This window comes from Ambystoma mexicanum, chromosome 5q (genome assembly GCF_040938575.1).
Source record: "Ambystoma mexicanum isolate Mex_15411 chromosome 5q, UKY_AmexF1_1, whole genome shotgun sequence".
Classification (NCBI taxonomy): domain Eukaryota; kingdom Metazoa; phylum Chordata; class Amphibia; order Caudata; family Ambystomatidae; genus Ambystoma; species Ambystoma mexicanum.
Window position 1 is genome coordinate 209,735,763 of NC_090933.1, and position 27,167 is coordinate 209,762,929.

Consider the following 27,167-nt stretch of genomic DNA (forward strand, 5'->3'; position numbering starts at 1 on the left):
GGGGACACTTCTAAGAACATGCAGACAACAAAGTTCTGAGCATGGGAGTATCCAGCATTGCAAGAGTAAGGGGTGGGGATGCGTCACAAAAAAAGTCCTACTACTTTCCCCCTAAATGCAGTGCGCGCAATTCCATATGGTCTCATTCACGGCCACAAACCGCCCATCCCTGCCCCAGTGTACTTTTTTGGTAACATTAGTGGCAGATGGCATTTTAACAAATAAGAAAAAAAAGAAAACGGCAGGATCATTACACATGCAGGAAACTCATCTATTAGAGCTCTGTCCAGGTGCTCTTGGGCAAAGTACATCTAAACCTCCTAGTTTGCATATGGGTTGCACCAACAGAAATGACTTCACGGAAAAGGGTATCGCAAGAAGCATCATCAGTCTTTGATGCTTGGAGGCACCAGGGTAGTGACTTTAGAATACGTTGCCATAAGTAAGCCAAGTGACAAATAACTTTGTGGTGCAAAATACCTAAATTGCACTATTGTTATAAATGGAGCATCTCAGGCTTTAAAAAAAAATAACGGCATGATACATTAACATGAGCTCTGAAGTGAACCACTTACAGAGCAGCAGATAAGACACCATGTGATTAAATGATCTGCCCAGGATCACACACTTTGGTTAAATGGTGATACTGGGATGTGGACAATTTTAGCAACTGAGCACATCTTCCCAGGTTTGGTTGATTTAGATATGTATTATGGGTTCCCTTTACATTTAATGTGCTTAAATAATACTTTATTTATAGCAAAGCCTTGGAAGCAAAGCACATTACATAAGAAAATACCCTTTCATAATTAACTTTACACTATATACATCATAGAAATATGTTTAGCAATAAGAAGGTGGCTTTAGTTTTATTCTCCCCATCCTGCATGCAAAGTCACATTAGCATCATGCAGATTAATGTGAGCCTAACAAATCCCCCTTGGGTAAAGCCATAGTAATTATTTCATAAAGCCTGCAGCATTATGCACCCTTCTCACTGCTGATCACTCGCTCCCATGCACGTTTCTAAAGGGACAAACGTCCCTGCTAATAGTCCCCCTCCCTCCCATCAGTGCCTGATGGCTCACATTCTAATGCTCTTTTTACACAGAACAACGTGAGGGCCCCTCTGCTGCCCAGAGCTCCTTGGCCATTGTCCTGGCAGTGGGACACCTTTCCCGTTCAGAAAGGGTAAATTGCTCAGCACACATTGTCCTCTCAGTGGGACTCCTTTCCCGTTGGGGGCCCTCATTGAGATGCCGAACGGGAGAGGTGTCCAACTGACAAAAGTCCCTGTCAGGCTCTCAGAAGAGCCTGAGGGGGGGGGGGGGCAGCTTGCCCCCTGCCCCCTGCTCTGTACGCCAATGGTTCTGAGATATATTAAATAGACCTCAGGTGCAGGTACTGCCCGAGAGCGGAGGCAATTGCGAGCGTGATACTATTTGGAATAAGAGCTGGGTTTGATAGAATTTGTGCTTTTTCTCTGTCTAGGACACACATAGCTGTAATAGAGTGGCAATTGATCATAAAGAGAACCATAATTAAAAGTGGCAACATTACACGTACAAGTAAGATAGCTGTGCAGGTTGGTTAAGTGCTCGCTTCTGTGAGTAATCTTCAGTCACAGACTCAACTCCTAGGAAGGCTGATTTAGCCCTTCATTTCTAAGTCAATTCATTGAGTAAGTTTTGAAAAAACGTACCAGCGTACGTATCTGGTATAAAGCATTATAGAATTTTGTGTTCTTAAATTCTCCTTACTTTTCTGGGTGCAAGAAAATGTACTGTATAAATAAGATAAGGCCATGAGGCAAACGTCCCATGCTTCCAAGCGCGGCTAGTTTAGGTCTGAGAATATTTCAAATCAATTCACACAAATGCTGGATTTCACATCAGCAATTTACTGCAGATGCTCCGTTGGACACCAACAGCAAGCATAGGTTTTTTTGCCCCCGTACAATAAAATGTGTGGTTCTTTATTCTGTGTAGCTTGGCAGAGAGTCATGGGGTTGAGAGGTTGGCATGGAGACTGCTTGCGCAGCGCGGTTCTATTCCAGAGAGCTTATGAAAGACATTGCTCTGCTGTCTTCCGCGAGCACATTAGGTTCCTCCACTTCCGACAGCGCACTTAATTTTACTTGGATAGAGAGAACATGAGATGCGATAGGCTGAGGATGGAATTTGTTCCTCTCACACCAACACATGCCCCAGCCTGGGGAACCAGATTGTATGAGCCAAATTCGATGCAGGTTGACCAGATGAGTCCCTTCCAATAGAACGCCATGCTTTCCAGGCCGGCATTCAACATATCAACGCGTTCAGAGGGTTATAGCCCTGGTTCTCTTTAATTGACCCAAATGGATGATCAAAAATTATGCTAAATAGTGAAATGATCAGGGTGACTGAACTTATGTACACTCATAACATTAACACTATACAAAGAAAAACATTGCTCTTGGTCGAAGTATGAGGAATTTGGCGATTTGCCCAACTATTCGAATGCATAAAATGTCATTTTCAAAATTGTTTTTCAGAGCAGGACACAAATTGATAACAACAATATCTGTATACAATACATAGACGTTCTGTCCAGTTAAATTGAGTGGAATTGAATGCAGATGGACATGTATCACCCCTTACAGAATCGGGGAATTTGGTGAATAGATAGCATGTGAATAAAGTACAAAGCAGTAAACAATTGACAATGTTGACACTACAAACTGGGGACAAAGAGGTAGTCAACACTACTATGTTTCAGCCAATTCCTCAGCTGATCCATAAAGCTGACTCGGTGGATAAGGCTGGTACTATGGTGTAGTCTAGGAACCATGTGAGAGTGGGAAAAGCTAAATCGGTATGACGAAACCACAGAGTAGGTTTGCACTGACGGCTGCGGAAGGAGCTGGTTAGGTTTGCTAGATATGTAATGGAGAGGGCTAGTAAGTTACAGTGTGTGCAGAGAAGTAATAGGCTGATACAGGGTACACAGAAATAGGGTAATACAGTGTACACGATTGTTCACCCAGTGCCGTGGTTTGATTTACTTGGATAAGTAGTATAATGGTTGATTCGGCGGGCTGGTTCAGGTTCACGTATGAGAAGCAAGTATGGTGATGCAGTATAATCTGGATGCAGTAATCATAAATTGGCTCACAGCACATTGGAGGCAAAATAGCCTGATTCAGGTGCCAGATTCTGTAAAGTAGACTAGATCAGATTACACAAACATTATGGGCTACTTCGCTTTGACCCGTAAACGTGAGTTGGCAATAGGCAGATACACAGAAATGAGTAGGCTAGTTCGGTATAATAGAATAGGCTAATTAACAACGCAGAGTGGGTTAGTACATCTGTACAGTGAATACTTGCGCAGTAGTGTAAGATGGGCACATGATCAGTATATCAGTAGCGGATAATGGAGTGATGCAAAGTAGGCAATTAATCAGCAAGGCAGTAGGTTAATTCGCAGATGCCTAGTAATCTATTTCAATCCTACCGTACCATATCACTCATCACCAGTCATCAGAGCAAAAAAGGCTGGTTTTATTTTACACAGATAAGCTATTTCAATGCAGTCCGGTGAGCAGATTCACCAGAGCGGCGTGGGCTAATGCATCATTGCAATATATGCTGTATAGCAGTGCCCGGTAGATTTGGAGATAGAGTATGGGCTGCTCGATCAACAATGCGGTTCAAAACAATGTAATACAATATAGTGTGACATTGTACCAGGCAATATTTTTCCAAACAGAACAATATAGTGTAGAGGGGGAACAGTGGGTTGTGCGTGATACAGATTGATACAATTTGAGGTGCAAACTGTGTTGAGCACAGGCATGAAACAGGATCCAGGATGCGTAAGGGTAGTAGAGGGGCCAAAGCGAGAGGATGACAAGGCTTGTATACAATGGCGGTAGTTCATGGGTGCTTCGCAAAGTATCCTTAAGTTGTGGAGTATGCGTAACATTAAACAGCCTATACATAGAAGCAGCACACGTGAGGATTTCGTCGTTTTGCTGTCTCGCGACTTTTAACTATCGAAGCACATGGTACAATTAGTCTAAGCCATACATTTGGAGAGGTGACAATGTGCTAACAAATCGGTATTTGCAGAGAATTCATCAACAATGACACTTGAGATAGCATGTATGAAGTGCGTATTCTAGCGTTTACACACGTATTAAGGATAGTAATGCATGCAGTTTGTCAGTTTAGGTTGGGATGGAGATCAACTCTGCAGATTGGGCGGCTCGCTCATGGACGACACTGTACTAGTTTATACATATATATATATATATATAGAACAGGTTAATGACACAATACGAAATGAGATGATGATGATGTAAGCGGATTCTTAGTACAATGTGGAAGTAGCATTGTGGCGGTGGTGGTTAGCTTTGCCAGATCTTAATAGAAATAATTTAACATAAAAAATAATGGTTACAAAAGAAGCTACTAATAAAGCCATAATAGACCACTCCAAGATGTAATCTTTATAGCTGGAAGTGAATTAACACACAATCCAGCTACCTCTCTACAATCACACCCTACTAAAAGCTCACCCCAGCCACTGCTGTTGTCTTCTGAACATCCAAATCATCACTGTTTCTTTCAACTGCCCTATCCGCTTTAACAGTACCTTACACCACCTTGCACCAAACCTCCAATCCCTTAAAACCGTGGCCCACTCATTCTACTTACATTTGGTAACATTCAAGGGAAGAAACCTTTAGCTACCAAACAGGTTTTTTACATCTACTATGTTGCCAAACTTCACCTAAAGGCTTTCCGTTCTCGCTAGTAGTATATATTGTGTTTTACTTTGGTTTTGTTTTACTTTGGTTTTGTTTTACTCTAGTCACCATTTCATGCAGACTGTTAACACATTTGCCAGATTCCCTCATCAATGATGGACCCAGTTGCTGCTGACCTTATGAACCCTTGTTCAAAGAAATGGCACAAACACTGATACTGAATCAGATATCACATGGCACAAACTCACATCTCCCCCCATGCGATTCACATAACCATTGCCAATTGGATGATGTCCTTAATGATTTGGTTCATTCTTTCGCCAAGACCATTTGTCTGAGGATTGTATAAGGCCATTGTATAGTGATCAACGGTACTTTCCTTCAGAAACTCTAATTTCAATTGAGTAAAAATGTATCCCGTTGTCAGATACTAAATAGACTGGAAAACCTTTGCTTTGAATACATTGGGCCTCTTCACAAGTTGGGTGGTGTGGTAATAGCATTACCGCCTCATACCACATCGCCCAATTATGAGTTTGGGGGAAAGTTGCAGGATTCACCTCCAGCCCTGAGCTGGAGGTAAATCTGCCAACTTTTTCCCATTTTCGGCATAATTACCACAGCACAATTACTGCTGCAGTAATTGTGCCAAAAATGGCCCATTGTCCTATGGACTCACAAAAATGGGGGCTTGCACCGCCACTTGTAATACCACCATACCAAGTGACGGTAATTGCATTGGGTGGTATTCCAGAAGATTTACTGCCAGGATATCGCCCAACTCGTGATGAGGCCCATTGTCTACAAATGTAATTACAAGCCCAGTCGTCTTCTCCTCCGAGACCTTGTACAGTATCTGTTGAATATGTAGACCACCAGAATTAAAATATAAATGTCTCTTTTACTCAGTGTGCGAAAAGGTTCCATTTTGTCAAGTGCCACCTTCAACCACACCTTACGAGGAAACTTTACAGGAATCATGGCAGCTGTCTTTATGGGTTTGCTTTTATTGCCCATCCGAAATTGTTTGGAGCCCTGAATCCTCAATTCTACACCTGCATCCATTTTTGTCCACCAGTACCACCGTTTTTTGTTCATATGTCTCCACACATACTCACTGTCGGCTATCCTGGCCCTGCAGTCCCTCAAACACATCAGTGAAAAAGACCTCTCTCCTCTCATTATTCCCCACTTGCTAACTTGTTTACCAACATCTAGTGCTCTGCCAAATATTGATCTGCCATTTGCCAGTCACTCATCAAGCATGCTGAAAATCCCTTTATTTCTCGATCAAACGTACTCCCTTTCCCTTCACGGGCGTCAATCGCAGCACAAACATTTGCGATTCAGCTCCGTATTTTCCTCGTTTGCAGTTGCGAAAGACACACTCCTTTTTCTAAGAGCGTAATCAGCTCGGCAATTGAATGCCATAATATCTCACATATATGTATCCATGTGGGGCGAGGCAGTTCCTAACCCCTTAGTCATCAAGAAGTGTGGTAACGGTTTGCGATCAGTACGAATCGCAAATCTCAGGGCCCACAACACAGTACAGAAAATATTGAACTGCACACTTTGCAGCAAGTGCTTTTTTCTCAATCACAGAGTAATTAGCTCTCAAAGAAAAGGCTATTGGTATGTCCATTATTAATATTATTCTTATTATGGTATTTATTAAGCACGGCCCTAGCTTCAAGAAGCAACACTAGTACAATCATATGGGGGAGGGACATGGTAAGGGAAGCAGAGAAACAAGGAGTGGGAGCTAAAGGGGAGGGGAGGTAAAGGGAAGAGGAAGGGCGAGCGTGAGGGAAGCAGAGAAACAACAAGGAGCGGGGAGCTAAAGGGGAGGGGAGGTAAAGGGGAGAGGAAGGCCGAGCGTGACGGAAGCAGAGAAACAAGGAGCAGGGAGCTAAAGGGGAGAGGAAGGCCGAGTGTGAGGGAAGCAGAGAAACAAGGAGCGGGGAGCTAAAGAGGAGAGGAAGGCCGAGCTTGAGGGAAGCTGATGAAAAAAAGGAGAGGGGAGCAAAAGGGGAGATGAAGACCGAGCGTGAGAGAAGCAGAGAAACAAGGAGCGGGGAGCTAAAGTGGAGAGGAAGGCCGAGCGTGAGGGAAGCAGAGAAACAAGGAGCGGGGAGCTAAAAGGGAGAAGAAGACCAAGCGTGAGAGAAGCAGAGAAACAAGGAGAGGGGAGCTAAAGTGGAGAGGAAGGCCGAGCGTGAGGGAAGCAGAGAAACAAAGAGCGGGGAGCTAGAGAGGAGAGGAAGGCCCAGCGTGAGCGAAGCAGAGAAACAAAGGAGCTGGAGCTAAAGGGGAGAGGAAGGCCGAGCGTGAGGGAAGCAGAGAAACAAGGAGCAGGGAGCTAGGGGAGAGGAAGGCCGAGCATTTGATGGAAAGGGATCTACAAGTAATCGGGGGTGAAAACAGTGGGGAGCAGATCACCCAGACTCAGGTAGGCTGGGGAGTGGATGGTGTGTGTTGGGGAGGAGCTGTTCTTTGAAGAAGGGGATCCTGAGCTCATTCCGGATCTGTGGAAGCGAGGGGGCGAAACTGATATTGACGGGGAGGTGGTTCTGGAGTCTCGGGGCGTCGGCACAGAATGGCTTTCTTCTGGTTATTTCCTTCCTGCGTGGCGGAGTTCAAGTCTGTACATGTCCTTTATTACCGTTCACTTAAGATAACATTGCCCCCACCTCACACTCGCTTTCAAAACCTAGTGTTATATTTGTTCTCTTTTTTTTTTTTTTTTTTTTTTTTTTAAACACTTTTTAAGAGCCTGTTGCCAGGTCTCCACTCCTAGCAACGTCCGCCTGGCCCGCCACCCCATGGAATGCCAAAGTAATGAATTTTCGTCTCCAGAGTGGAGTATGTCAAAAGTAAAAATTCTACTGTGTGTTTATAAATGTCACACAAAATATATATCTGAAGATATCAGCAGCCCCAGGACACCATTTGACAAAGCATCTTTATTTTCCTTTCTCTGACTTTCCTAGGGGGTCCTCAAGTCCTCCCCGATACATTAAGGCTACTGCAGTGTTCATGTGTGCGCTATAAACGACTAATCATATAACATGTGACTGGATAGGGATTTCTTTGTCACTCGTCTACATGTTGTGTTATCTTTTCCCATGTGTTTAGAGCCTAAAGTGTTTATTAGGCAACAAATAGAAATGACTTTTAAACTAAAGTTCCCTGTGCCTTGTTTGAGCCTCGCCCGTTTGATAAAGACTTCTAAAGACTCTCTTAGTCTTAGATGAGGCTGCTCTGAACCCAGTGCTGCTCCTAGGGGACAGCAGAGTTAGACACCCCATGTTTGGTTACTGGGAGAGGGTCCTGAATGTGCGAGTGAGAAGCTCAGCCTGCCTCGGAACGTTGTCCTGTGACACAGGGGCTGGAAACTGACAACCGCTACTGAGGACATTGCACACAGGGGGAACGACTCCCAGAAATAGGGGGGACTCAGAGAAGATCCCCATCACAATGTTTTGTGACACAGCTTCCAGAAGACTAAATAGAAGGATGCAGGGTAATTTATTGTGTGGAATTGCCATTTTGCAACTGAATGGTGGTAACCTTTTTAGGTTTGGCTATTGGGTGGCAACTGTTGCATTGGAGTAGAGATATAGATGACATTTTAGAAGGGACACAGAGAGTGTAGGTGTTTGGCTATTTACCACGCCTCCACCCCCACCCACCCTTTGACTGGCCATGGCTTTGCTAATCCCTCTGTACATTCTCAACCTGTACCAGCTCTTCCATGTCCAAAACACATCCTGCTGGGATCTCTCTTGAGATGACTCTTTCAAGTAGTAGCATCATAAATGTGCCCGCTAGTGTTATTTCTAAACAGACTCCCAAAGGTTAATCGCTTAATTGCAGTTGTGTTACTGGTGTAATAAAAAATGTTTTAACCAAATGTGCCTTCAGCCACTTGGTTTACATATGTTCCTTGCACTGAAGACCCGGTAAAACAAGAATTGACAAAGCCAACAGTTTTCACTTGTATTTAGGTATTAGATAGGTATTTGCCAGACACTGCTATCATATGTATAGCTAATCGCACCATTTTCCAGCTGTCGCCATCTTACGGCCAGCTGTTTCCATTATGGAAGTACCTGGCAAATGTCTATCCTATGCCTACCCAAAAGCCAAACCTTTTGGCTTTGGCAGTATGATAATGCTGTCTACTTGTTAGGTAGGTTGGTCTCCATTGTGGGGCATAAGCATTGCTATAGAAACAACAAGCAATGCGGCATGCATTGAACAGTGCACACATTTTTATTTTGTGTACCACCTATCTGCATAATACTGCACGCATATCTCCCTGCAGCAAACACACCAGCCTGCTAATGCATCTTAGTGTTGCACTGTGATGAGACAGGATTGTCTTTCCCATTGAAAGACTCTGCTGCCTGTGCAGTGCTTTCTTCCTCTGCCCACATCCCAATGTCAGTTCTCACTGTGGATCTTCCTGAAGATGGGCCCTGCTAAACTCCCAGAAGCACAAAGGTAGCACAGGGCCCAAACCACGTGAGAACAACCCCGTCCCCTTTACCACAGAGACTTACAGGGGAATAGTGCTATTCCCCTGGGGCAAGGGCACAGACTGGACAGCAGTGGGGGAGATCTGAACTGGAAGTAAATCGGAGCCAGAAGACCGACCTCTAGGCTTCCAACCACCCCTTTCAACTAGGCCTCAAAAGCAGTTAAACTGCCCAAGAACCCATCTACTGCGTGCCACTCTGCTACTGTACGAGTCCTTTGCCCAGCGGGGTATGTTTAACATGAACTCCTGTGGGGATCCTAGTGCAATCTCCTGGCAAGAAACAAGGTCCATTGCCATGGCAGGCTCCAACCCTAAAGCGGTTAGAATTCCATCCTACTAAGTTGCAAGGCCCTGGGATTGTAACAGTAAATGGAAGCAGGGGGAAGAATGCCCTAACTTAGTTTGAGTATTACACACGGCAGCACACCTGTGTGGCTTCAGATCTGCAACGGTAAAACGTTACAAACGTTATGGAACTGGACTAGACTACTACCTGAGGGATGGGGGGGGGGGAGGGTGATCTGCTGTATTGCATTCCCTCAGGGCACTTCCGGTTCCTGTCCGGACTGCACCACGCCTTCTGCTCGAGCGTGTGCGAGGCTGATGTAAGGTTCTGTATCTGGCCCCGCCCACTAGCCTTCACCGATCTCTAGAGCCAGGGCGGCAGGGCTGTCAGAAGATGTGGTGAGGCCCGGGGCAAAACATTTGGTGAGGCCCCCTTACAGTTTTTTGCACTCGGCCAGCGGCGGCATATCCGCACACAGGAGACTTGAGAAATCTACCCTTGAGTTTGTGTGCAGGATCCCAAATATGGTTTAGTACTACTTTCTCTACTGAAGAAAGGTTCATGCCAGACTAACTTTTTTATCATATGAATAAATATATATAAGATGGCATGAGCTCTCCACTGCGCCACCTCCAATTCTCTGAGGGTCAATCACTTTTCCAAGCAAAGAGTTGAGGGCAGATCTCTTTCTTCGGCTGTGGCCTCCCTCTGGAAACAGCCTCCCTGCCTCGCTAAAAACGAGGAGCACCATCTCCGGTTCCGGAAGCACCCCAAGACCTGTTTATTTGCTTCTGCCTTCTTTCTTCCTCTCCCTTGCTGATCACCTGCCTGATCCATGCACTGGTCACCTGGTCAAGCTCTGAATTCGGGCCCAGGTCCCTGCCTGTTCGTCCTATTGCAATCCCGCACTGCCTCTTGGCTCCCCTGCACTTGTGGTCTGTATCTGTTGTATCTGTAACCCTACAGTCCCCGCTCTTGCTCGTATTGTCCACCCGTTGGCTACACTTATGAGTACTCACACTTGCCACCAGTTGGCTGCACTCTTGTTCCTACTTTGTTCCTGCACTTCTGCATCCTACCCCACCCTTGGCACTTCTCCCCTCCCCATTCCCTGCTCTTGTACGATCTGAATGACACAAGGCCTAGTAAGATCTGTGTTTTGTCCTACTCTTTTGTTTCTCCCTCCTTGCCTTGTCGCGCCTAGAAACACTTGCGTACAGGCACGTTATAAATGCCATATCATATAATTAAGGAGCACCCTGCCCCTGTTTGCGCATTAAAACACACATCATACACAGTGACAAATGATGTACAGTGGAGGCTGGTACATTTCTGAACTTAAGAGGCTTAAATGTTTGTTCCAATTAGTCAGGATCAACAGAGCACAGTGAGGGAGCCCAAACCAAAGGGTGGCTTGGGGGGGGGGGGTTCTCACTCCCAAGAAAATGTTTGAAACATTGGGTTAAAAGTATGCATTTTATAGCACTTTCTTTGCAAAATTGGGTACAAATCCACACAGTTTGCAATTGGTTTTGTATGGAAGCACATGGAAATTCCCAATAGTTGCAAATCACAAATTGTGCATAGGAACATTTTCCAATACATTCCATGCCGCCTTTCCACTCGAGATATGCTAGTATAAAAATATATTCATGCTGGTTGTTCTAATTATGTTGAAGCAGGCTGCATCAATATTTGCCATTATTACCATGTACGGATTCCCAACCAGTAAAAATGCCATGCCACAGAAAGTATATCCAGGCTGACTGTGTACCATAAGTGTTATTACTGGCTAGATTGGCCTACATTCAAAGTGGGCCAATTTAGCCAAGTAGTATGTTTGCTTTAACCTTGATGCACAGTCCTGTGCATCAAGGGTAAAGCAAAAAGAGCACTGGCAATGCTAACAGTTTGGGCATTTGTGTAGGCATGGCAAAGGCACTTCTGTATTGGTATTAGCTGGCCATTGATAGTGCCAGTGCAAAATGGTTTGAGTACCTGAGCAGCTAATAGCAGTGCCTCGTAAATGCCTAATACTTATACATAAGCCAAAACTGTTGGCTTTGCCAATGCTTATTTTTAAAAGAATTTCAGCGAAAGACATGCAGGGTGTTTTTAAATTGAGTGGCCAAAGGCAGACCTGATTAAGACATTTTTATTACACCAGTTACGTGTTTACAACTCCAATGAAGTCATGAACTCTTAGAAGACTCCTTTGAGGAAACACTTGCAGGCACATTGAGGGCAAAGTTTGATGGCTAGCCATGTTTAAAGCTAGCCCAAAGAGTTCCAGTGAGGAGTTGTTTTGGGTGGGGAGGACAGGGACTGGGTGAGAATGCCATAGGGATAAGCATGGCCATGAGAAGTCATTTCACTGTTAGCACCTGCATTCATATCCATACACTTATAGGTAATTGAAATTGTGATGTGGGGTTAGCACTTGCATGCTAGGGGAGTGATTAGAAGGGAAGTGGTGACATGAGACATCTCATTCTCACAGCAGTCCTTAAGTGTGATGTTTCAGAAATGAAGGCAAGAGGTAGCTGCTTGTAACATTGAAGCTTCACCAGAATAGTCTCATTCGAAAAGTGGAAAGATTTTAGGTGCCCCCACACAAGGAAGTTTGCCCCTTCCTCACAGCTACTGACGTTAGCACCTCTCCCAACATTTGAAGTATTAGTCCCCTTTCCCCCCTGACATTTTAGCCTAGGTGCACCTCTGATGCCATGAGCCCACCCCTTAATGAAGTGGCCCCCAGGGTGGCTACATTTAGGGGTGGTGCTGAACACACACTCACAAAAAACACTTTCACCCATGCATTCAACCACCAGTTACACAACTCCATACATGCATGTATACATAAAACCAAACACAGCATTGACACAAACATCAACATGCACGCATGCATTCATACATACATACTAATTTAATTTAAATACACATACACACTTTTAATTTAAAATAAAAAACACTTACCTTACCTCCATGCACCCTTAAAAAGCATCCACGCAGCCGACACGTAGACATGCTGCCTGACAAGGGAGAACTCCTCTCCCATCAGTCAGCGGGGTCACGCTGAGCAATGTGAACACACTGACTGACAATAGAGAACTCCTCTCCCATCAGGCAGCGTGGTCACGCTGAGCAACGTGAACACACTGACTGACAAGAGAGAACTCCTCTCCCATCAGTCAGCGTGGTCACGCTGAGCAACGTGAACACACTGATTGACAAGCGAGGAGTCCTCTCTAATCAAGATGAACACACTGACTGACAGGAGAACTCTCCTGTCAGTCAGCGTGGTCATGCTGAGCAACGTGAACACACTGACTGACAAGAGAGAACTCCTCTCCCATCAGTCAGTGTGGTCACACTGACAACATAACACACTGACTGACAAGAGAGAACTCCTCTCCTGTCAGTCAGCATGGTCATGCTGAGCAACGTGAACACTGACTGACGAGAGAGAACTCCTCTCCCATCAGTCAGCGTGGTCACACTGACAACATGAACACACTGACTGACAAGAGAAAACTCCTCTCCTGTCAGTCAGCGTGGTCATGCTGAGCAACTTGAACACACTGACTGACAAGAGAGAACTCCTCTCCTGTCAGTCAGCATGATCACGCTGACATGAACATACTGACTGACAGGAGAGGAGTCCTCTCCCATCAGTCAGTGTGGTCACACTGACAACATGAACACACTGACTGACAAGAGAGAACTCCTCTCCCATCAGTCAGCGTGGTCACACTGACAACATGAACATACTGACTGACAAGCGAGAACTCCTCTCCTGTCAGTCAGCATGATCACGCTGACATGAACATACTGACTGACAGGAGAGGAGTCCTCTCCCATCAGTCAGCGTGGTCACACTGACAACATGAACACACTGACTGACAAGAGAGAATTCCTCTCCTGTCAGTCAGCGTGGTCATGCTGAGCAACGTGAACACACTGACTGACAAGAGAGAACTCCTCTCCCATCAGTCAGTGTGGTCACACTGACAACATAACACACTGACTAATAAGAGAGAACTCCTCTCCTGTCAGTCAGCATGGTCATGCTGAGCAACGTGAACACTGACTGACGAGAGAGAACTCCTCTCCCATCAGTCAGCGTGGTCACACTGACAACATGAACACACTGACTGACAAGAGAGAACTCCTCTCCCATCAGTCAGCGTGGTCACACTGACAACATGAACATACTGACTGACAAGAGAGAACTCCTCTCCTGTCAGTCAGCATGATCACGCTGACATGAACATACTGACTGACAGGAGAGGAGTCCTCTCCCATCAGTCAGCTGCGTGGTCACACTGACAACATGAACACACTGACTGACAAGAGAGAATTCCTCTCCTGTCAGTCAGTGTGGTCACGCTGAGCAACCTGAACACACTGACTGACGAGAGAGAACTCCTCTCCCATCAGTCAGCGTGGTCACACTGACAACATGAACACACTGACTGATAAGAGAGAACTCCTCTCCTGTCAGTCAGTGTGGTCACGCTGAGCAACGTGAACACACTGACTGACAGGAGAGGAGTCCTCTCTTGTCAGTCAGCGTGTCCACGTTTTCAGCTGAATGACGGGAGGCAGCAGAGCTCACTTCTGAGCCCTGCTGTCTCCCATTATTTTGCTGTTTGTTGCGGAGCCAAACGGCTTCACAAGAAACAGCAAAATCATTGCAGGGGCAGCACAGTCCCCCGTGTGAATAAAGGACACGGGAGACTGTGCTGCCTTCCACTTAGGAGAGGGGGCCGCGAGGCCCGGGGCAGTTTGCCCCCCCTGCACCCCCCTCGTGACGGCCCTGCAGGGCGGTCAGAGCTTCCAGGCCTGTGGACGGCTGCTTTCCTCCCTCTTGTCTGTGAAGAGCTCTGTCCTACGAGTTCAGTGGCAACGCCGCCACCAACACCCTAAGGGCCTGTGCTTAATTTGTGTGGGTGTTTGCCAGGGCTGAGCCATGGCACTTATTTCTCAGCCCCTCAATTATTGTCTCCCATTGTTTGATTATGATTTGGAGTTTTAGCAACTTTATTATTGCAACTGCAAGTCCCATAATCAACATCTATACAATCAGAGCAAAATGTAAAGGATGTTTGTGTTTAAAGACGCACTTAAACATTTGTGTCAAGTCAAGGCACAACTTATGTGTCCTGTTGATTGATGTTTGTAAATCGCGCATCTGCCGTAGCGACCTAGTACATCCGTCCACCACAATAAGCCGGTGGAAGTTGCAGGCTTTAGCCCATATATGTTTACCGCATGGGGAGCAGCCGTGGGTGCTGGCAACAGAGGGTGGGGAGCTGCCCATCCTGACGTGTCATGGGCATGTTAGAAAATATTTGAGCCCCGGCACTTGTTTATTTACAAATTAAGCACTATTGGGGTCCCTTGCTGCAAGTAAGGGAGGGCACCTCCCAGGGAATGGCTTCCACATGGTTTCTGTGGGTTGGGTTTTTTTGATCGCATAGTACAATCCATAACACCTAGAAAGATGTGTGCAGCGGCAGAAAGAAAGTGCCTCCCTGCCTCGTCTGCCTTCCCGCTCCAGTTGATATAGGCAGCAGGAGTGACTGCCAGGTGGAAGAAGGGAGGCAGTAGAAAGCGGGGTCCCAGTGACGCTGCACTCCTCCAGTGCAGATCAAACGGTCAGCAGCAGCAGCGGCCACGAGGGTGGGCACAGCCGGGGGAGCATCACACTTCCACAGCTAGCTAGCTAGCATTAAAGAGGGGCTGGCTATGGGAGAAGAGTGATGGGATGCTCAACTCTTATTCCACGACCGGCTCCTCTGCAATGCAGCCGCAGGAGATGTGTCCTGCGTCACTTTGCTCTTCGCATGCATCTGCTGCGGTGAAGGGGAAACAGGCAGATCACACGGTCAGCAGCAGCAGCCACGAGGGTGGGCACAGCCGGGGGAGCATCACACTTCCACAGCTAGCTAGCATTAAAGAGGAGCTGGCTATGGGAGAAGAGTGATGGGATGCTCAACTCTTATTCCACGACCGGCTCCTCTGCAATGCAGCCGCAGGAGATGTGTTCTGCGTCACTTTGCTCTTCGCATGCATCTGCTGCGGTGAAGGGGAAACAGGCAGATCACACGGTCAGCAGCAGCAGCCACGAGAGTGGGCACAGCCGGGGGAGCATCACACTTCCACAGCTAGCTAGCTAGCATTAAAGAGGAGCTGGCTGTGGGAGAAGAGTGATGGGATGCTCAAGTCTTATTCCGCGACCGGCTCCTCTGCAATGCAGCCGCAGGAGATGTGTTCTGCGTCACTTTGCTCTTCGCATGCATCTGCTGCGGTGAAGGGGAACCAGGCAGATCACACGGTCAGCAGCAGCAGCCACGAGGGTGGGCACAGCCGGGGGAGCATCACACTTCCACAGCTAGCTAGCTAGCATTAAAGAGGAGCTGGCTATGGGAGAAGAGTGATGGGATGCTCAACTCTTATTCCGCGACCGGCTCCTCTGCAGTGCAGCCGCAGGAGATGTGTTCTGCGTCACTTTGCTCTTCGCATGCATCTGCTGCGGTGAAGGGGAACCAGGTAGATCACACGGTCAGCAGCAGCAGCCACGAGGGTGGGCACAGCCGGGGGAGCATCACACTTCCACAGCTAGCTAGCTAGCATTAAAGAGGAGCTGGCTATGGGAGAAGAGTGATGGGATGCTCAACTCTTATTCCGCGACCGGCTCCTCTGCAGTGCAGCCGCAGGAGATGTGTTCTGCGTCACTTTGCTCTTCGCATGCATCTGCTGCGGTGAAGGGGAACCAGGCAGATCCTAGGTCATTAGCAAAGGGACCTGTGCATGGGCCGTCGGTGGCAATACATGGGACATGGGGCAAGCAGCTGTGCATTTTATGGCAATCCTTGGAAGGAGGCATGCAGCACGGCAGTTGACGGCGTTCTTTGCTGATGCATCAAGTATTGATTCTTTTGATATTAATTGTTGACAGTGGCAGGAAGTACCTGGGCGTTTCATGGCAACACTTGTAATAGAGCCAGTCACTGGCTAATGCATAGCAATACCCAGCAACATGGAAGGAATGTGGGCGTTTGTTGGGGGATCTTGGGCAATGGTGCATGTATGTGGGCATTGATTGACAGTCCTTGGCACTTGTGCAAGTACCTGGGCATTTGTTGACAATTCTTGGCAACGCCTTAAGGACTTGAAACTAACAGGAATCTGTGGGATCTAACTATAACTCTCCGTTGTGTTGCAGAACGTCGAGCCTGCCGACGTGGAAGAAACCAAAACCCTAGAAACCCCCAAAATGGCCGAGCAAGCCCCACAAGAATCCATGGATGACAATGAAGTGTTTGGTATGTATTGGCGGAACCAGAGAACAGGATGGGGCTGTAGCGCTGGGTTCGTTGATTGAAGCGATTTACAAAGGAATGCAGAGTTCCTGGGTGGATGGGGGCCCTTGCAAGGGAAAGGGGCATTTGACAGCAAAACCCAAGCCACAGATGTGCTGCCTGCAGCATGCTTTACCCACCATTTGGGGGCAGCCTTGAAATATGGAATTCCTTGCCGGATTTTACACACATCGCACACACACCACACACAGACACAATCAGCGCATACCACAAACACCCAACAATTCCTAAGTAGCTGGCACTTTTTACTGCCAAATATGAGATGCAAGGTCATCTTTATATAATGTCACCCAGATGATTTCCTAAATCGTAGGTCTGAAATGTGTGCGTCCTCAAATGTTTTGGACTGGAACTCCCATGACTGTGAGGCATCATGGGAGATGCAGTCCAAAACATCTAGCAAGCCAAAGGCTGCAGATTCTAGCCGTAGATTGTGCGCAAGTCTCCCTGACATTGGCCCCCAAATCTCCCTGAATCTGACCCTGTCGACCTGAAATTGATGACCAAAAACCATCACCAACAGCTAAATATTTTATTGTGTCAGAGGTTCTGCCAGCTCAAATATATTCTGAGGTTCTCTGTTACAGACTCCCGAAGAGTCAGGCCGCCTGGAAGTGCTCAGTTTTTCTGAAACCACACGAAAAATACCCAGCGCAAGAAATGGCATATCCATTCATTAAACCTCACTATGTGAAGGCGCCACTGCCAGGTGCAGGCACTGTTTGATTTCTTACCAGGAAAGAGGCCAGGAAAAAGGCAACTCCACAACCGTCTTGCTAGCTTCGCAAAAGAGCTGGGTCTGCACTAATGTGGGTGCTGTCGGGACTCGCTCCTAGCTAGCCTTTTTCTTGTAGCCCCTGAGCTTCTATCCGATGCTACACCCAAAAGCCCCGTGGCTATAGCACTCTTAACCCCCCCTCGAGCAACGCCTCAAAAAATAAACTTTAAAAGCCAAGGCGCTGAGCTTTAGAATTTTTTTGTTGATTTTGTTCGGCTTGGCGTTCTCACCTGCCGATATATGGTTTTATGTTTAGATGTTTCTTTTAAAGCGATTTAGCGAGTGTATTAACTCTACATTTTGTATAGGCCAATCATTCAAACACCTCAGGGCAAAGTCAATGGGAGAGTCTTAAATTGGTGTCTGAAGGCTAGGCTGTCTCACTGAACTCTCATGGGAAGTCTGAACTCTTTGCTCGCCGAACCGGGCAATGAAAATGGCTCTGCTGTCCAAATCAAAAAGAGGTAGTGTGTCTGTCATCAAAGTCAGCCAATCAAAGTGTGTGTTTTTTTACGGGGTGCAAAATCCTTCCCAATTACAATCGCAACGCACACATAGCGAGGGAGGATAAACGGCTCAATGAGTGGAGTTCAAGGGTACTCCGCCTGTGTTGTGTGTGTGTGTGTGTGTGTGTATATATATATATTTATATATATAGTAGTTTTTTTTTTTTAATACTAGGTTAGAATGCTGCTTTTTACAGCATACATTTGTGGGAAGAGTTAATATAATTTGCAATCGGTTTTGTAGGGTAACCAACCAACAGTGCAGGAAATGTAAAATATTAACTGTGGGATCCCACCAGCAACGTCGGTGGGGGCGGGGGACAGCTTCGGCAGAGCAAATAAAAAGCATTAAAACCCTTGAAAGGTGTGAATGGTTTTCCCAGGTCTAGGTAGACATATTTTGTTGGATCTCGAATCTGGGAAAATCCAGCCCAATGATCAGCACTGGTAACCAATAAAAAACACGAATAGATAGCAAATGACCAATTGCCAGAGAAGTATTTTCCAACAGATTTTCCGGATGAGTGTTCCCACAATATATTTTATTTATTTGGGTTCAAGGATATTTCAATGTGAAACACAAAGTAGTCAGTCAGTCACCAGGGCACTCCTGAGTCAGGTGCTGTACATTCGTAGGGGGGTAGTGAACAATTGGCCGGTGGGCGATGGGGAATGCATGTTGCATATACCGGTGACGGAATCCGCATTACAGGTGGCGGCCTGAAAGGACTGACTATGTGCAAGCTACTTTGCACTATGAAGTTGCGTTCAGGTTGGTAAGAGAGGTGGCGGTTTTCAGGAGTAGGTGTAAGGTAATCCTTCTAGATCAGTCGTCTGCAACCTTTAGCTCTCCAGATGTTTTGCCCTACGACACCAATGATCCTTCACTATACACAGTCCTGGCTGGAGCGGATGGAAGTTTTAGTCCATCGGGAGACGCTAACGTTGCAAACATCTCTTCCCGATTAAGGAGGTGGAGCTTAAGTGCAGATTTGAAATAACAAAGAGTAGAAGCACTTTCTTTCACGTGGGAAGGGAAGGAGTTCCCAGTCCCCGTGAACGATGCAGGACCAGACGGAAGAAGCAGCAGAAGCGAGAGGAAGTGCAGGGTGATCGGGAATGGATCGGTTAGGGAGGCAGCATGAGCAGTAGCTGCATGGGGGAGAGTAGCGAGGCGCAACCCCAAACTAGGGTTTGTAGACCAGAAATAGGAATTTGAAGGACAGGTTTTTTCATCGAAAGAAAACGACATGCCGGCAATGACCTTTGTAAAAAAAAAAAAAAACATAAGTGTTGATGATTCCCTATTATGTTAGTATTTGTCACTGCTAGAACACACTTGTGTTGCCTTTGGCCAATATTGCCAGTATGACTAGTGTAAGAGATATTGTCATGCTTGCTCTCGGTATATGTGCTAATATTTCCGCTCTAAGATTACACTCATAATAGCTGTGCCCAATCATGCCAGTATTTGCCACTGGGAAGAAAAAAACACTTGTATTGCCTTTGGCCAATATTTCCAGTATTACTACCGTAAGAAGACATGTTGCCACTATTAGAACACACTGGGGTTGGCTTTGCCCAATAATGCTATCCAGTATCTGTCACTCTAAGGAGATACTCCGGTTGGGTTGGTCCAGTTCTCCTTTATTTGCCACTGTAATAACACATGTGTGATGGCTTTGCCCAGTGTTGCCAGCATGGCCACTTCAGAAATGGAAAAAACAGAAATTCGGCACCACTCAATACACCTTGCCCTTGTTTGCCCCTCCTGCTTCAGGCACTTCACCATACCCCTCCATACCTGAGAGCACACAAACACACACTTGAACAAATATGCACATATACTCTCACCAACACATACGCACGTGCGCACACGGTTTATATTGTGTGTATTTGTGTGTGTGTGGAATAAGCACTTGAAATTTTAAAAAAATGGATGCAGTTTAAAGAAAATGTGTGTGACCCATTTTAATTGTCCTGAAGAAGGCTCAGAATTGGAAAGTTAGCTGCAACTTTGTGTGAGGTTTCAAAAGCAAAGGCGTCGATCAGAATCCTTGCCAGTAAAATACTTAGTCATTTTGCGAGAGCTGTTGAATTTTCAGGGGGGCAGCAATCCTGCAAAGCATCCTCTCAGCACAGCTCTGCTGCCATGTGGGGCTGCGAGTCACCCGCCGTGAGTGTGAGCCCTGGGCGCAAGTCGTGGGCTTTGAAGTCGAGGAGTTGTCTGGTAGAAATCCACAATCAATTGTGTTGTTTTCCAGACAAAATTGGAGTGCACGAGCAAGTGTCCAAATAAGTCTTCTTTCAAGTCGTTATCAGCCACCTGACCCTAAAGACATCGCAGAGTCTGCAAGGCCTCAGGAGCGGGGGCAGGGAAGTTGCCAGGACACAGGTGGGCAGTGTTGGCAGTACTTCCATAGGTTGCGCCAGTGCCCGCAAGGAAGACGAAACCTTACAAGTATGGAGATATTGGGCGGCATTTTAATCACACAACAAAATGTACATATCATGTCGGGGGGGAATTCTGCCGGGGTCGGCCGGGCCGTCCGCAGACCTCCGGGCAGGGAGGCCCCAACTCCTCCCGTGTATATCTCGGATCGAGACAGAGTATGAGGCACACACAAGGAGCAAGGCAACTTCTGTCGTTTATTATGCAAACGGCAGGGATGGGTCAAGGAGCGCACGCGTTCGTCCTGACACACACACAATAGTGGGGCTCGCAGGCCCTTTTTACTACATTATGACGCGCTACTTGCGTCATTCCAAAAAGTTACCAAAAGAACCTATCGCCACTCTTGATTGGTTGCTCGAGTGGTGGGGTTAGTATAGTACGCCTATAGAGAATGATATTAGTGGTTAAGGTGTAGTCAGGTGGTATATCTGGGTTGTCCCTACAATTAGATACATAAGAATTGTTACATGAAGACCCCTGAGGATTGGCTAACGTTACTGACGTCTGAGATAAGAACCTCATGTTCTGATTGGTGCATCCGTGAGCTCCCCAGCCTGGGACCACCGTTGTTCCCAGCACACGGTGCACCTGTGGTTGCAACAGTGTTTCAGTATGGGTACGTGCAGGCAATGTGAGGATTTATTCATAGGTGGGAGACTGACCGTTCCCACTGTAGCAGGTGTCCATTGAGCCTTTCAAGTGTGTCGGCCTGCGTCTCGTAGCGAGGTACCCAGACGCCTTTTCTCTCCTGGGTTTTGGCATCTCGTCAGGTTCGGCTTGGTCACGTGGGGAGGGACCGTGTTTGAGGCATAATTCTGCACAATTAATATTGTTTTTCCACTGTATGTCTGGTTTAATTTGCAGATATGATTTTAACATTGGTACGTGGAGTGCGAGGTTGCAACATCGTGCCTTTGAAGATTTGTTTCTTGACTGTGGGTTTGCAACAGTACGACCTTGGCTGGTTGCTCCACTGGGTTCTTTCTGCAGGCTCAGCAACCTGACTTTTGCTTTGTTAATGTCCACGGGAACTCTTGCTTGGGGCCTACTTGGGCCTGGTGCACGAGTAATCCATTTAGTGCATGGATGCTTTAGGTTATAGTGGCATACAGTTTCATGGCCAGTATCGTGTTTCCATTATATCTCTCATGATGGTAACGGGTTTCAAGAGAAGCGTGAGCAAGCGTTATAAATGAGCTCATGGTGCGTCTTGCGTTTCTGCATTCTGAAAGCCTATGTAAAAATAATAAAGATGCACGTCCGTGAATAAGCCTGTCGCCTACGTCAGAGCACTGAGTATGTTCTTCGTGTAGATTGGTGTGGAAATGTTCAGCGTGTATAATAGTTCAGCGGTGCTTCCCGTTATCTAGGTCGTCATGGCATCTCTAACGATGTGTAGATTTCAGTCTAGTTGGTCCGTGCCGCAGGTGTCGGCATGGCCAGTGCGGGCTGTTGGGCAGGCAGATGGACACATCCGTATGTTTCTGTACCAGGGTATTTGGTCATCTGGTAAATGGGCAAACTCTTCTCGTGGCGGGTGTCTGGGCCGCGACCCTCTAGGCCAAGCGCGAGAGGTGAAGGACGGGAGTCTGGTTTTCCATTCTCCCACTTCAGTCCCCCCTCTGGTCGACTTGTCGACCACAAACATATCCTTCTCGTTATCTCCTCTTACTCTCCATATCTTGGTTATCCCTCCGAGATGTCCATAATGGTTTACGTGATCTTCAAATGACCAATACATGTATTCGCATGTTCCTCCAGGAGTACAGTACACCCATCTTCCTATGTAGCTCCTAGGGTTCCTTGGGTTCTCGATCTTCACTGATGGTGGGTCTAGATGATTGGCGATGATTTGGGTGCGCAACTTCTCCCTTTCGTGTATTATCACACCTGTGTGCTGGCCGTCATCTGCTGGCATCAAGGGGTGCATTCCCACCATTTCCAGCAACTCATCAGTTGAGCGCGCCTTCCGGGCTTTCCAAAATCTAATTATTATCAGTGCAGCTCCAGCCAAAATAGCACATCCCACTATTATTTTCAGTCCATCTGACAGCCAAGATGGCATCCATGACCATAATAGTGAAAACCAGCTTTTATCCTTGTTTACGCCGTTACTCTCGTCCATCATTTTGGAGTGCATCTGGGCCAATTGTGAAACTGCTTCTGTTAGTGTACCATTGTCGGCATCGTTGGCAGGTATGAACGTGCAGCATGATTGTCCTATCTTTGCACAAACTCCTCCTTCCATTGCTGTGAGAAGGTCCAATACATATCTGTTCTGTAGTGCTACCATCCTTACAGCTCGCAGCTCCTCTTTAATTGCGTTAAACCCATTTACTGTCGAATTTATGGTCATCATTAGTTCCCATCTGGTTATTTGCAGCCATTTTGCGTTTGCGTATGCCTGCAGTCCCGGATGTATTATTGAGGAGAAGAACATTGCTGCTCTGCTGAATAGTCTGTGTTCTGGCGGTATTGATGTTAGTTCCGTTTCCGACCTTCCCCACAGATAATTTCCTGTTAATGGCTCTCCTTGTCTTTTTCTCCTGTTTAGGACAGTATCATTGCTGTTGGTCCTGTTTTCTTGCTCCTTCTGGAGTGGTGCAGATCTCTTTCTTCTCCTGTCTCCTTCATCCATTTTCGGAAATTTCGCCACATCGACATGCTTCTTAGGTACCACTAGTGATGGTACATTGACGTGTACCATTGTGCACACACCACTCCACAGGGGAGGCAGTGTATGATATGCCTTTTCTCCGCAGGCCCAATAATGGTCCATTATTACTGCTGTTCCCGCTCCCCCCTCAGGTAACTCCATCACACTTGCACAATTGGTGTTATATCCCACGTCCACCTCTCCTTTATGCTGGTAACATACTTTGGGCGCAGTCAATGGTAATATAGTTATCGGGTCTTCATCTTCTTCTACCCACGTGAGCATTGGTACGTACTTGATCCATGTCGTCCAACATCGATGATTGTGTGTCTCGATGGTTGAGATAGTTTCTTTTGTTACCATGTTGCTGCCAACCACTCCTATCTCCCAGCTGGTACCCAGGAACACCTTTCCTGTTATCGTCAGTAATGGCCTCTCCCAGCATCCTTGTTTACCCGGAACTTCCGTGGCGTACCAATCACATGGTAGATACTGCAGTGTTACCTTCTTTGTTTCTCCTTTTTCAGGGCCACTTGTTATGTATCTGAATGCTTCAGCATGTAAACTGGTCTTGTGATAACTCAGATAGGTCTTGAGGAAGTTGTTTTCATATGGGTATGAGTCTCGTGTTTTCCATGTCATGTGCACTACTGTTCCTTGGAATCTTCCTTTCGTTTGGAACAGGGCCAAATATATTATGCACTGTGCTGTTTTTTCATCTATTTCTGTGGCAACAAATGTTCGTGAAGCGCTCATGGCGTATGGTATTAATGAGCAAACGTAACAGCTATCCTCAGTTGTCTGCTTACCAATGCGGGTCATGTGCTGGTACCATATGTTGTTTGTGACGTGTGCTGAATCTTGTACATAATTATCAATACCTTTATTGTCTGAGTATGTGCTGCGTTTAACTTTATTTCGCTTTTGTTCATTGTTACTGTTACCACCTGACGTAACACCTGTTGCAGCAGGGAGGTGGGGTACATTAGGTTTGGGTGCAGCAAAAAAACTCATAGCATAGCTGTACTGCCATACAGAGGCAGCCAAAACTCCGGTGATCATAAAAATCCCTATTATTTTTATTACATATGCTAACCTCACCGACATTTTTGCTCTTACCTTGCTGCAGTCCTGGCAGCGTATTCTTGCGACGTTAAAGTTGCCCGCCTAAAAATTCTCAAAAAGTGCTTGTTATTAAATGTTAGTTTTGTTTCATTAAGCTCTCCCTATCAAATAGTCATTCAGTGCCCAGGTGAAGAGTTGCTCCCACGCTACTCTAAGTGATCGGTCTCTCAAGACCGGCAAGTATGGGCGGAGGTGGGGCATGTAATTTTCTATGGCCAGGAGGAAGGCCGTGTAGTATACACGTACCCTTTTCTTTTTTAAGTATGTTGGCCTTTTTATTTCGTATACAAATTGGTGTGACAATTCTTCTGGGTAACTATCGTCTGGCAGCACCATCTACGCCTGCACACTGAATTTGTTAGATAACTTTTCTTAACAATACAATATTACGCAGCTCCTGTATGTGCGAGAGAAAAAGAGAACATTCACGTGTTTACATGTGTATTGGTGCAAGCGAAGTCCTTAGTTTTTATTACAATTGTATTTAGTAGTCAATGGGGGGGGGTTTTGCTCAGATGGCGGGAGCAGTTTTACTCTTTGAACGTGTGACCATGGGGTGGGCAGTGTGGGGATCGCCCCCTTCTTCGTCCGTTATTCTCTCCGAGGGAACAATTGGGTCGTTGTCTGTGGTTGTGTTTTCTTCCGCTGCCGGGGATGTTGTTGGCGTTTTTCCAATGGACCTGTCGTTGGCGCTGGGGCGGGTCTGCAGTTTGTAGATTTTTACATCATGCAGGTGGTTCCACGCACGCTTATCCTTTAGTTTTACTGCTCTTGTTGATACGTCCTCTACTAAATGGGGGCCAGTGAACCTCTGCTGGTTCCACCTTCTATTAAAATTTCGAAGTAGTACGTGGTCACCTTTGGCAAGTTGGCACAAGTTCTCCTTTCCCAATTCTGTATTTTCTTCTATTTCTTGGTTGCTGGTGGACCCGCCCCGTGTGCGCTCGAGCTGTTGAGACACAAACACAACGCTAGTAATCAAAGAAGACACATATTGATACATTTCATCACCTAACACATTCGCAGAACTTTCTTGGTCGGTGAATGCCCTTGACGTTGGTGTTAGGGGAAGGCGCATTTGGCGTCCAGTAACCACCTCGTGTGGGGTGAGGTGGTGGTCGGACCCTGGCCTGTTTCTAAGTTCGAACAGTGCTAACGGAAGGCAATACAACCAACTTTTCTTTGTTGTTTGCTGTATTTTAGCAATTGCCTCCTTCAATAGGCCATTCAGGCGTTCACATACACCATTGGCCTGTGGGTGGTACGCACATGCAAATTTGTGTTTAATGTTCAGTAGGGATGTGATATGCTGGAACATTTCATTTGCGAAATGGGGTCCGTTGTCTGATCTTAACACCTCGCACACTCCCCACCTGGGGAATACCTCCCTTACTATAAATTTGGCTGCTCTAAACGCATCAGGGTGTGAACAGGGCCCTGCTTCGATCCACCTAGAAAATGGGCATACTACTACTATCATGTATCTATTGCCTTGACAAATGTTGATCATATCAACATAGTCAATGTGGAGGTGCCGAAAAGGTCCTTCTGGTCGGGGTATGGTACCTCTTATCACTTTTAAAGTATGACCGGCCGTGAACTGTTGACATGTAAGGCAATTGCTGATAAAATTTGACACATGGGATGTTAACTCGGGACAGAACCAATCTTCTCTAATTCGTGCTGCTATTATTTCTTTGCCTGTATGGGCAGGGTGATGTAATTGGTTCAAGGCGGTATTTAACAATGCCAATGGTATTACAACTTTCCCAGTGCCACCCTGGCGCCATAGTGCGTCGGTTGGTGACATTGTGCATCCTCTTTTCACCCATACTTCTTTTTCGGCCATTGGTGCAGCCGCTTGTAACTCCATAATCTGGGTGGCTGGGAGATGGGTGTACCCTTCTTTTATTAACATCTCCCTCGCTATTCCCCTCCCTCTCCCTCTCTGTGAGTCTGTGGGGTTCCATATCTCACCAAAATATGCAGCATATTTTGCATGTGCGTCTGCTGCTGCATTTCCTTTTGATATATAGTCTTCTCCATTGGTGTGTGCTGTGCATTTTACTAGGGCTAGTTCTTGGGGATCGTTTATTACTTCAATTAGTTCAGCCAACAAGAGGGCATGTTGTACTGGAGTGCCGTCAGCTCTCCTAAACCCTCTTCTTCTCCACTTTGATAGCCCTGAGTGGACAGTGGATGTAACATATGCACTGTCGGAATATATAGTAACTTTTTTATTAAAACTTTCCTTTAGTGCCAATATGAGTGCAACCAGTTCCGCCGCTTGAGCAGAGTAATGCTGTGGTAATTGTACACACTTAATAGCCACACACACTGGCGCTTCCATCATTTGTACTACTGCTGCCCCAGTCCTCCTTATCCCGTCTCCTTGATCAATAGTTGATGACCCATCAATAAACAAAAGCTCACCTCCCTCTAGTGCGTTTTCTTCAACTTTCCTAGTACATGAGTACATCTCAGTTACTTGGGTGCAGTCGTGGGCGTAATCTCCCTCTTCAATTACTTCTGCTAGGAACCTTGCAGGGTTAACCGTGCTACATCTAACAATTGCCAGTTCAGCTTTGGACAAAATAATCTCATAACCTGTTGCCCTCTGTGTCGTCAGTGTGGACTTAGGTTTATTCAATATCGCAAATAGTGCATGTTCTAC

The 27,167-nt window shown here is 46.4% G+C and overlaps 1 protein-coding gene across 2 annotated transcripts in view; it reads left to right on the forward strand.

Annotated features, from left to right (window-relative positions):
* The window catches only part of MBP (myelin basic protein), a 979,252-nt gene that overhangs the window by 595,997 nt on the left and 356,088 nt on the right, over positions 1-27,167 (forward strand). For both annotated transcript variants that reach the window (XM_069620722.1, XM_069620721.1), the window contains exon 3: positions 16,817-16,916. In XM_069620722.1, coding sequence (XP_069476823.1) covers positions 16,817-16,916 — 100 coding nt within the window. The remainder of the gene's footprint in view (positions 1-16,816; positions 16,917-27,167) is intronic.